Here is a 12439-nt window from a genome sequence, read left to right on the forward strand (position 1 = left end):
TTTAGTCTTTGCAACTTTACAGATCTTCTTTATGCACCAAGAGCTTGTAACACTCCAAAGAGAAAGGAACAATTGAAATCGCATCATATGACCCCTTTAAGTTTCTTCAGTATGGACATAATATATTCATTTTATTTGAAGTCTTAAAAATGTTCTTAACTTGGCAGATACTCTGTATCTAGCCCTTTTAGTGCACTAATTATTAATATATACTGTTTTTACAACATCACCAAAAAATACACTCAACTGGGGCTACTAAATTATCGGTACAGAATTAGCACTCAGCACACCACAGTTTTGGCAGATTTTTCTGTGTATAAAGTTTTAGACCCCCCCTCGGCTCTTGTGTGTTCATTTAATAAACATTTTTGGCTAATCTAATAATGCCTACACATATATTTATGAATCTTTGCATTACAAATCTAACTGTAAACCTAAAACATTTAGGTCCCAGGTTTACATTTGAAATTGAACAGTAAACTTAAAACAGAGTCCCAGACTTTTGTTATAACTGTAAACTTAACACATTGTCCCAAAGTTACTTTGCAAAGTTAACTATAAATTTAGCGGTAACACTTTATTTTAATGTCCAGTTCTCACTATTAACTAGTTGCTTCTTAGCATGCATATTACTTGCATATTGGCTGTCTGTTAGTATTTATAAAGCACATATTAATGGCTTATTCTGCATGACCATGTTCTAGATCCCTTAACCCGACCCAATACCTAAACTTAACAACTAACTCACTAACTATTAGTAACCACCAAATTAGGAGTTTATTGAGGGAAAACTCTTAGTTAATAGTGAATATATGGTCCCTAATCTAAAATGTTACCAATTTAACATTTCAAACTTACTTTGTAAATTTAACACAGTCCCAAAATTGTACTATTACTATTATATTTATAAAGTTACACTAGGCTGTGTCCGAAAGTTACAAAAGTTGAAGAGGTAGGAAGGCAACAAGATTTTCCTGAATCCAGTGATTGTTGATGTGTTTTTGAACAACTTTTCAACTTTTAATTTGATTTCTAGTGAGAAATTAGTATTGTAGTAATGAAATATTTGCTTTATATCACCAGCTGTCTTTATATTTTGTTGTACATCATTAGACCATTATGCTGCCTCAGAAGCCTGTCCGAAATAAATTTTGAGAGGTTTTCAAAGTCATTGCCTGACAGGGCAGTGAAGAAACCAGTCAGCTGCCTACGATTTTGGACGCAGCCTGAATATCAGGCGTATTCAACAATGAGATATAATGTAGAAGCATAGTAGTCAGTTTATTGTGAACATCATTCACTGTATCTTGCAGACTGCAAATGTTATGATGTTTTCTATGCTATCAGTTCTGCTGAACTTTGCTAAATTATGTAATTAGCATATCTGGATGAAAACAATTTCTCTCTCTCTCTGTTTTAGGGTATAGGGATCCACGAGTGGAATTTCAGTGCAGCATCAGTACGAGGTGTGAGGTAAATGCTGTCTTCTCAAATAAACTTTAACTAAGCAGTAAGTAACACACTTTATTTTTTAAGAGAATTCATGAACTGACTAGACGAAGGTGAGGTAGAAGATAGCATTGATATGTATAATAAATAAGTATATAACATAAATTGTCACCTATGATGAAGCATTTTTTAACCTTCTTTCTTTTTTTTGCATTCAGCATCTCCAAATTTGATGAGCGCAGCTGTTTTCTGTATGTGGTGAACAACTCAGAAGACTTCCAAATCTATTTCTGCACAGAGATGCACTGCAAAAGGTATGCCATGTGTGTGTTTTTGCAAATGCATTTTTTCCCCCACATTTCATTTATTCTTCATTACAGTGCCAGAGACAATTTAAGGACAGAAATTGCAGATTAGATTGTCGCATAGGCTTATTCTAGAAACTAGCAATGCAAAATGTATCGTCCAATGATTTTGTCTGCTGCTAAAAGCATCAGACGTTGGAGATTTAGTGAAGTATTTTCTTTCAATCATTAAGGGGGCAAGAGAAAGAGATGCCAGACAGTTACAGACTCTTGCAATGAAAAAAAATAATATCAACAAACATCTCTTTTATACTGTGTAGGGCATACTAAACTAAGAAGTTAATCACAGTATGCATCTTTGTGTATTTAAAGCATGTGCACCGCCATTTATTTGACTTTATTTGTTGTAAATTGTGATTATGCACTGTAAAATCCAATAGTTTACCTTACTTAGATTTAGTTAGTTATCTTTACTTAGTTGTTATACTTACTAGGTTTTATTAAGTTACAGCTACTTTCAAGGCAAATAAAACAATTTACTTACTGTTTTGAGTGACACTTACTTAAAATATTCAAGTAGCCACAAAGGAACCAACAGTGTTGGGAAGTAACTAGTTACATGTAATGGAATTACGTAATTTAATTACAAAATAAAAGTAACTGTAATCAGTTACAGTTACTGAGAAAAAATTTGTAATTAAATTACAGTTACTCCCACATACAGATTTCATTGATTTCTTTCATAAATTGCAGCGAGTGCTCTAAAATATGAAACACCAATGTTCCTACAGTTCTTTTTTAGTTACTAGAACTCTCGTGTAAGTAAACTATACTAACTAAGCATTTGTCAGTACAACATACTATTCCTATTTCACTTTACTTAGTTTTTTCAAGGCAATCGGTTTGCATGCTTTTTTTAAGTAAGCCCAACTAATTAGATTTTACAGTGTGTCAGTGTATGAGTTACATGTCTGATGATAATGATGGTCTGTGTGTTGCGTAGGTTCTGTGATCTGGTAAACACTCTCACTGAGGAGGCCTGGAAAGGCTCAGAAGAGACTGAGTGTGAATCAGAGGCTTTAGAGGTAAAATAATGATTGGTGTATACATTTGTTATATATATAGTACTGAACAACAGGGAGGTAAGGCAGCGAGTAATTTGTGTGTTCTTGTGTGCCTGCAGTATGATTATGAATACGCTGAGCATGGAGAGAGGGTGGTTCTGGGTAAGGGCACATTTGGGGTAGTCTATGCCGGTCGTGACCTCAGTAACCAGGTGCGCTTAGCCATCAAAGAGATTCCTGAACGGGACAGTAGGTGAGCCACAGTTCTCTTTTTTCTGGAAAGAAGTTTAATTGCACTTTCAAATCTAATTCTTTTGCATAGGAATGTCTTTCATTGCAGTGAATATTTGTTGACAATTTTGACCTTCATTGAATACTATAACAGAAGGTACTTTTCTCATTGCACAGCCTGGTAAACCTTCATGTAGACTTGCCATAATTTCATCATTTTTATACAAAAGTGTCGTGTGGTTGGACGCTAGGTTGAAAACTGACAAATTAAGTTGAATCATATTAAATTGTTTTGATTACCAAACCTCAATATTTTAAGCATTCAGGGATATTGCATCAAATTCAGCATTGTCCTATATTCCAAAAAAAGTATCCCATATCGGTTCAATACAGTATGCGGTATAAATGCACAATGTTGCAAAGGACATAATAGGGAATGAAGCCAAGTCAGTTTCACAAGAAATAGCAGAGAAGCACAAAATTATTGGGCAGAGAATGACAGGGTTGAAGTCGGAGAATATATATGTGACCCTGGACCACAAAACCAGTCATAAGGGTCAATTTTTTCGAAATTGAGATTTATACATCATCTGGAAGCTGAATACATAAGCTCTCCATTGATGTATGGTTTGTTAGGATAGGACAATATTTGGCTGAGATACAACTATTTGAAAGTCTGGAATCTGAGGGTGCAAAAAAATCTAAATATTGAGAAAATCGCCTTTAAAGTTGTCCAAATGAAGTTCTTAGCAATGCATATTACTCATCAAAAATTAAGTTTTGATATATTTACAGTAGGACATTTACAAAATATCTTTACGGAACATGATCTTTACTTAATATCCTAATGATTTTTGGCATAAAAGAAAAAGCAATAATTTTGACCCATACAATGTATTGTTGGCTATTGCTACAAATATACCCCAGCGACTAAAGACTGCTTTTGTGCTCCAGGGTCACATATTTAATTCCGCACATGTTCTAGTCCTTGTTCTGAGTATAACCGGTATCACTGTATACTATGGCAAACCTATCTTCATTATGGCATACATCCAATGTAAAAAAGTCTGATTATTACTGTTAATATTGTTACTGTTGTCAGGCATAATTTCTAGTGTTGCTGTGGGAGTTGTATGTGCATGTGTAATGTGTGTGTTGGCTGGGATTTAGTCGGCCAAATCTGTTTTGCCATTATGCTGTTATCAGTAAGAGCCCGGATAGCTCAGTCGGTAGAGCATCAGGCATTTAATCTGAGGGTATATACAGGTTATATATAATATAAATTAATATGCAATATTCATGTGTGCTTAGGAGGATGTGATTAAGCAGATGTAAACAGAAAAATGAAAAATGCATGCAATCACAGCAATAGTTTATCTAACAGCACATGTAACGGCTCTGTTTTGATAGATATTCACAGCCTCTGCATGAAGAAATCGCCCTGCATAAACACCTCAAGCACAAGAACATCGTGCAGTACCTAGGCTCCATCAGCGAGAACGGCTTCATCAAGATCTTCATGGAGCAGGTGCCTGGAGGTGAGACAGACGTGTTAGACCTTTATAGTGTTCTTGCACATCTTTAGGCCAAAATTCATCTGTATTATTCAAAATGTAAAAAAAAAAATGTTTGTATTTGTCTTTTGAATCACAGGCAGTCTGTCAGCATTGCTCAGGTCAAAGTGGGGTCCTCTAAAAAACAATGAGCCAACTATCGGTTTCTACACCAAACAGATATTGGAGGGTCTAAAATACCTGCATGACAACCAGATAGTTCACAGAGACATTAAGGTAATAACCCCTTCATCCTAAAATTAGGTTAAACACGCACATGTTTTCAATGTGAAGTGATTATTGAAAATGAATGCACCCCCCTGAAGCGGTGCAGCTTGTATATTATTAAAGCAATATAATATTTATAACAGCTAAGGGGCGTTGTTAGGCACGATGTGAAGCGGAGTGCCTAAAACACCCTTAGCTGTTATAAATTCACTGTAAACCACAGCTTCACGGGGATTATTGCTTTTATAAAACGGTTATTCCATATACGTAGTAAGGTTTCACAGAATAAAACAGAGCAAATAAAGTGTAATGATATTAATAAAAACGGTATTCTTCCACCAAACAATGTAGCTCCTCAGAAACTATTTTAGTTCCAACAAAGTGGTTGCCGAGCAACACACAGAAGTAAACAAAGGTGTATGTTACTTTGTAGAGTAATTTACAACAGCTTCGAACGTGGCTCAGCCAATCAGAATCAAGCACCGGAACTATCCGTTTTATAATTTTAATTTAACAACTTGAAGTCATTTGACAATTTATGGTTACCACATTTCAAGACAATATTTGTATTTGTTTTTTTTTTGTTTTGGCTTGTTGTTTTTTTTCATCAGTATGAGAACCTCAGCTGTACACATATACATTCTTAGGCCTTTATATTGCTGCAAAATTTTGATCTCATTCACATTTCTTTGAGATTCTGAAAGTGCACAGAAAAGTGACTGATTAGCAGAAATGATTGATTCAGTTGCTACTCTCATGACCTACAGGGGGATAATGTCTTGATAAACACCTACAGTGGAGTTTTGAAAATCTCTGATTTTGGAACGTCCAAACGTCTTGCCGGGATAAACCCCTGCACCGAAACCTTTACTGGTACTGAATGTTTTATTTCGTTTGCCATTTATATTTACTTATCCTTTTGTCAATAGCAACTTGATGCTTCTTCTATAACACTGAAGGACACAGCTATTATATGTGTTGCAGATTTGGTCTATTGACTTCTGAGTAATATCCTTAGTATCTTAGCAGATACTATTATTAGCAGTCATTTATTACATCCATGCTGTTTGTGTATGTCAGGTACGTTACAGTACATGGCCCCTGAAATCATAGATAAAGGGCCGCGTGGGTACGGCAAGCCAGCGGACATCTGGTCTCTGGGCTGCACCATTATAGAAATGGCTACTGGGAAACCGCCCTTCTATGAGCTGGGGGAACCGCAGGCAGCAATGTTCAAGGTCAGGCGTGATTACTTTGGGAAGTGTCCAGAAGTAATCCTTGGTGTTCAGTGTGCTGAATATGTAGTAAATTTATCTGCATAATATGTAGCCTAATTGACCATTTTCTTTTAGTTTTGTACTGTGGACTAAATGTGTGCTTTGTTGAACATAAATGTGACCCTGGAGCACAAAAGCAGTCTTAAGTCGCTGGGGTATATTTGTAGCAATAGCTAAAAAAACATTGTATTGGGTCAAAATTATCGATTTTTCTTTTATGCCAAAAATCATTAGGATATTAAGTGAAGATCATGTTCTATCCTACATTAGGAAATTGTGTTGTGTCCAGAGTTTTGAAAATGCATTTTACGGCTGGTGTATGTTGTCTAGGTTGGGATGTTTAAAATCCACCCGGAGATTCCTGACTCTATGTCCACTGAAGCCAAAGCATTTATCCTGCGCTGTTTCGAGCCTGACCCAGACAGCCGAGCCACGGCCAATGATCTACTCACCCACGAATTCCTCACTGTTACATCACGCAAAAAACGATCAAAGAACAGCAGTTTCACAGGTGTTTTTGTGTGTTATATGGACATTACCCCTTATACCAAGCAGTAATTTCAGATGCTACATTCCATGAATAGGGAACAAATTAGGGAATAAACAGGAATCTAATCTTTCTTATTATTTCTGTTGTTTTTATTTTTTATTTTATATTGGACTTGACTCTCTTGACTGTTTTCAGTGACTAAAATAATACAGTAGTGACAGAATTTGACAAACTATTGAATTAGAATTTTCAGATCATTTAAAACATTTTTCTAGCTTAATTTTCTCCCATTAGTAAATGTTACACTACTTCAAATTGTTACATCCAAAAAGTGACACCCAAAATCATTTGGACAACATGATGGGAGAACAAGTAAATATTGGTTTCCGAATTACAGAATTTATGAATAAATTAATTACCAAAATTATTGAGATCAAATGACCCTTTTTTATGGGAAATCTATTAATATCCAGTCCCAACTGTCTAGGCCAAAATGAGTGGCTGGTTAACTTAGGCTACTAATATAACTTTAGTTTTGTTACTTTCAAGTCTGTTACCAATTTTGCTGTATTTTTAATGTATTTATTTAATTTAATCAATTTTATATTTCAGTTTTGTAATGCCTATTTAATGTTTATTGTTGGCTTTTGAACACTGTCTAGACATAAAGCAAATTAAGAAATACAAAATTCTTTAAATTGAATTTTGAATGATGTATTCTCAGCTTTGTTGTTTTTTTTTTGTCTTTTTTAACAGCTCTTACACCAGGACCTGGTGAGTCTTGTTTGTTTCAAAACATATAACCAGTGCTTATTTTTACAATTTTTTTTTTTAATCAAAAAGTCACTTACATTGATTTTATTTTGTTTTATTCTCACATACAAAATTAGTCAATGTGCAAAATGCCATATAACTTCCACCAATAGGCACATTTTGAACAATATGCATGTATTACATTTGTATTACATTTACAAATGTCTCAAATATTGAACAAATTTGTCAACCTAAAACAACATAAAGTATGTATTAATTTATTACATGAATATTATATAAAGTTGGTTTTATTTAGCTACCGCTCCACAAGGATCTGGTCTACAAAGATGCAAAGGTCAAATGAACATTTGCATCAGTCGTTTCAAAGAGAATATAGTTTAGCTTTTCTCTGCTCAGAACTATGTTTTAGGAGAGTGACTTATGATGGGACATTATCCTGGTTGTGTCTTGTAGAGTATTTGCGTAGCATATCTCTTCCCGTCCCCGTTGTGGTTGAGGACACCAGCAGCAGCAGCGAATACGGATCTGTCTCACCTGACAGTGAGCTCTGCACAAACCCCTTCATCTTCAAACCTAGCACCAAGTGCTACAGTGAGAGAGAGGTCAAAGGTCACCGCTCCCTCTTCCTGAGGTCAGCAGAGAGTATTAAGATTCACTATAGCGTACATAATACTCTATTGTGTTACGATGTATTTTGCGTTGACTGTGTCTGCTTGTAGTAAATCTGTAAATATACTCTATTGTTGTAGTATTCCTGTGGAGAACTTTGAAGACCACAGCGCACCACCTTCCCCAGAAGAGAAGGACTCTGGTTTCTTCATGCTGAGGAAAGACAGTGAAAGGAGAGCGACTTTACACCGAATCCTGACTGAGGACAAAGAGAAAATAGTGCTTCACCTGCTAGAAGCGCTCACACAGGTGAACCCGAAAACAGCATCAACACTTGTGTGAAAAACAGTAAATCGCAAAAAAGCACTATTAACTTCAGTTTGCGTGTCAGGGACTCAATCTAATGGAAGCTTGACACTTTATGAATTCAAATGTCATAATGAATTTGTAAAAACATTTTCATTGTATGGTAACCTGTTTTGTAAAAGCAATGAGATGCATTGTAAGAGTCGTCACTCTGCTGCACATAATGCTTCATTTACCTAAATTTAAACCTTTAGTGTAAGTAGAACATCAGAGAAATCTTTATTTCTAATAAGATTGTGTTCATGCAGCCCTAAGGAATCTTGCCATTTTGCAGTTGAATTTTTTAAAAGTGATTTGTGTCCCTTTTCTGTCTCAATGCAGGGGTCTGAGGAGACCAAACTGAAGCATCAGCATATCTCCACACTGGTTGCAAGTCTGGGAGATTTTGTGAGGATGGTGGACAGAAAAATAATTGCCAGCACCCTCTCTCAGCTCAAACTAGAGCTTGACTTTGACAGCACAGCGATCAGCCAACTCCAGGTGGCGCTCTTCGCCTTCCAGGATGCGGTGAGCGTCTAGCCAAAGCCATTTAATCATTTCCTAAAGGTGTGGTCACAAAGGCCATGTTCACACTGCAGGCAAATGTGGCCCAAATCTGATTTTTTTTTGCTCATGTGTGACTCAGATCGGTTTTTCTCATGACCGTGTGAACAGCACAAACCACATGGAATAAGATCTTTTCAATTCCGATTTGTGCCACTTCCATATGTGGTGTTAAATCCGATACAGGTCAGATGTGAACGGTCATGTCGGAATTCATGCGACTTTTACGTCACTCTAGATCAACATTTGTCACGATTGTGCGCTGACGGGAGTCACTTCAAAGATTTTACACAGCCGAAGTTATCAAGACAGTTGCGAAAGGTAATCAGTGGAAGTGTGATGTGTCAGAACTCATGTGTATTACAGTGACAACTCTATATACAAGCAAAGCACAAGGGCTCGTATCATAAACGTTTCAAAACTCTGCTCTCTTCTGTCACATCCTTGTCTTTATTTTTCATATTGACTGCGCATAATTTCGCTGGCTTCTGCGGCAGATCACACTATAAATAAACGCATAATCGCTTACTTTATGTCCTCCGTGTTTACTTCTGTATGACAGCGTGCTGCGCAAGTGTTGCCAAGTCCACAGGTTTCCTTCGGAATTGGGCTACTTTTTCACTGTTGTTTTTCAAGTCTGTGGGCTGAAGGTCAGCACACAGTAACGTGATATAGACCCCCCTGGAACGCAGTTGGGCTAGTTTTGGACTAGTTTTGAGAAGCAATTGGGCAGATTTGGTTGTGAAAATCCTTCTGTCCTGTTCATGTTGTTCTTTTGCGCATGTGGGTCAGTTCAGAACCATGATCTGTTCACACTGGAAATCTGATATTGGCCACATTTAAAACAAAAATGTGAACAGCTATACAAAAAAAATCAGATCTGAGCAAACTGAGCGGAATTGACACTAAGGCATGCAAATATTGGCTAAATTTTGTGGGCAGAAAATTGTCAATTTTCTAGGGCTGCCCCCTAATAGTCGACTAATCGTTAGTTGACCAGAAGAGGCTTGGTCGACCAAAATTGTATTAGTGGCTTAGTCGCAGAAAAAAAAAAATACACATTGGCGAAGTCACGCAGATCTTTAACGGCTGGTCTATGGTAAGACAGGACATCCAAACGCTCGCCTATCATGCATCCACCACAAATATGGCTTATCATCTGCAATATGTAAGTAGCAGCGACGTTACATGGCTGCTCAATCTAATGTTAACCTAAAGAAATGTGCGCTGTTCAAGTGTGTGTGGAGCTGAACAGTAGCTCTTGCTGCAGGACAGATGGAGGCGCCGCTGCGCTCACTTGCTCTTAAAATACTCCCTCATTTTTGCTCATACAGATAAGAGTAATACATCTTTCACATCTGTAAAGACTCTACGCTTATTTGTGTGCACTCACAATAACAACAAAACATTGCGCTTTTGTAAAATAATGAAAGCAAACAGAATGCGCTTTCTTTATGATCACATTCATAATCATAGCTTCTGCGGTGTGCTGTGGCAAGCTTTATGCGTGCGCTTGAGCGCTTATTAAGCTTTGTAGGCAATTAAAAGATCATTATAATGATTTAACTGGTTTATTAATAAACGTGCGATTAGTCGACTAATGCTTAAAGGAACACTCCACTATTTTTGAAAATAGGCTAATTTTCCAACTATATATTAACCAGCGCCTGAAAATAGTCCTCAGCACGCTCCCTGTGCAAGCAGGTGAGTGGCGTGTTCCTTTAAAATGAACGACTACTAGTCGACCAAAAAAATCCTTAGTCGAGGGCAGCCCTACAATTTTCAGTTGTCATTGGTATAGCGATGTATGAAGCACTGCTCACACAGAAGTCACTTTCAAACCAAGCCACTTTCTGTTGGGCAGTGCAGCAAATTCGCGAAATCTGAGTAACATCTGCATGGGGAACTTTTTCGCCCCTTGATTGAAACTACCAAACACACAGATTCCTATTGAAATGAAGAATTTCACAGACAGAGGTAAATGTGATCGCACCTTAATTTATAAAAATCCTGCAATATTTTTACTTCTTGCTTCACCTGAAATGATCACATTATGGTATTATGTTTTACTAAAAATAACCAATGCAATTTCATGTTGACTTGAAAAACTCGATGACTTTTTTCTGAAGTTCAAACTTAATGTGACATTTCAATAAAATTCCTGAAGTTCATTATAGTTATGGCCCAACATTTTGTATTTCTCCAGGTAAATAAAGTCCTTCATAACCACAACATAAAGCCGCACTGGATGTTTGCCCTGGATAACATCATTCGAAAGGCTGTACAGACTGCCATCATCATATTAGTACCTGGTAAACAGCAACAGAGTTTCTTTTTAAAACAATCCATTTTCTTGGCAGCTGTTCATTGAAGGCAGGGCATTTCTAACAGTTCCTGAAGCCCCCCAGCGCTGCACAGTTTGGATGTCCCCCTTATTTAACACAACTGAATTGACTATTCAGCTTATTGGTGATGTGCTCCATGATCTGACCCGGTTGTGTCCAGTAAATGACAAAATGTGCAGCCCTGGGGAGGCTCCAGGAACAGTTCATCTGATGTGTTTGTTCACTCTCAGAATTGCGGCCACACTTCACGCTGGCGTCTGAGAGCGACCCCGCTGAGCAAGAGGACATTGATGACGACACAGTTCCTCAGGGGAACGCTGCCCTTAAGGATAGAGCGCCACCTATCGCTCATCATGACGACACTGTGGCCACATCTGGAGTGAGCACGCTCAGTTCAACAGTTTCCCATGAGTCTCAGAGCGCTCAGCGATCGATTAGCATGGAGCTGGGTCGCATGAAGCTAGAAACCAAGAGGTAAGTGGTTTTGTTTTGCTGTATCTGCAGCTCTAATATATAGTGTTGAGTGCATTTGTACACATGCAAATGACAGACTCTGTAACAAATAATGAATGCCAGTCACCGTATAAGACTCCTGACTGCGGTGTGGTGTTGGGGTTAGTTTTACTTTTTGCATATAATTAAAGTGAATGGTTAATGGGCCTGCCAAAAATGTAAGACCATAAAAACACCATAAAAACTCGTTTGCATTATTGAAACACTATTTTCACTATTAGGGTGCTTTTTGACCGTTTGAATCCCCATTCACTTTTATTATATGGAAAGTCGTATATTTAACTACTCTGGGCAGTTTCTGTCATGATCTAAAGTTATAAACTTATGCTGTGTTGGTTTGTGTGCTGTAGGTTGTTGGAGGAATTAATAGAGAAGGAGAGAGAGTATCAGGCCATCGTACAGCAAGTGCTGGAGGAGAGAGAACAGGAGATCAAACTACTGAAGTGTCGATCCGGGCCCGCAGGTTAGTCTAATACACACACACACGCACACACACACACAAGCACGCACGCACACACACACACACACACACACACACACAAACACACACACACACTGCTGTTCAAATGTTTGACTTTTACAATGTCTCATACAAACCTTTTACAAATAAAATATTTTACCATCACACTGTGTATTTCTACAAGATGATGAAAAGCAGTATGATTAAACAATGACGTAACTTTTGTTTTAAC

The 12439-nt window shown here is 37.4% G+C and overlaps 1 protein-coding gene across 1 annotated transcript in view; it reads left to right on the top strand.

Moving 5' to 3' along the window:
• LOC107757666 (mitogen-activated protein kinase kinase kinase 5-like) overlaps positions 1 to 12236 on the top strand; it is a 17363-nt gene extending 5127 nt beyond the window's left edge. The window contains exons 6-21 of the mRNA XM_016575223.1: positions 1421 to 1473; positions 1668 to 1763; positions 2758 to 2839; positions 2938 to 3071; positions 4460 to 4587; positions 4703 to 4839; positions 5598 to 5703; positions 5911 to 6068; positions 6438 to 6618; positions 7354 to 7371; positions 7825 to 8002; positions 8121 to 8289; positions 8668 to 8853; positions 11096 to 11201; positions 11465 to 11708; positions 12098 to 12236. Of these exons, the coding sequence (XP_016430709.1) occupies positions 1421 to 1473; positions 1668 to 1763; positions 2758 to 2839; positions 2938 to 3071; positions 4460 to 4587; positions 4703 to 4839; positions 5598 to 5703; positions 5911 to 6068; positions 6438 to 6618; positions 7354 to 7371; positions 7825 to 8002; positions 8121 to 8289; positions 8668 to 8853; positions 11096 to 11201; positions 11465 to 11708; positions 12098 to 12215 (2094 nt within the window). The 3' untranslated portion in view covers positions 12216 to 12236. The remainder of the gene's footprint in view (positions 1 to 1420; positions 1474 to 1667; positions 1764 to 2757; positions 2840 to 2937; positions 3072 to 4459; positions 4588 to 4702; positions 4840 to 5597; positions 5704 to 5910; positions 6069 to 6437; positions 6619 to 7353; positions 7372 to 7824; positions 8003 to 8120; positions 8290 to 8667; positions 8854 to 11095; positions 11202 to 11464; positions 11709 to 12097) is intronic.
• Positions 12237 to 12439: the final 203 nt, after the last annotated feature.

This window comes from Sinocyclocheilus rhinocerous, unplaced genomic scaffold, assembly GCF_001515625.1.
Source record: "Sinocyclocheilus rhinocerous isolate Xijiao unplaced genomic scaffold, SAMN03320098_v1.1 scaffold1044, whole genome shotgun sequence".
Taxonomy (NCBI): Eukaryota; Metazoa; Chordata; class Actinopteri; order Cypriniformes; family Cyprinidae; genus Sinocyclocheilus; species Sinocyclocheilus rhinocerous.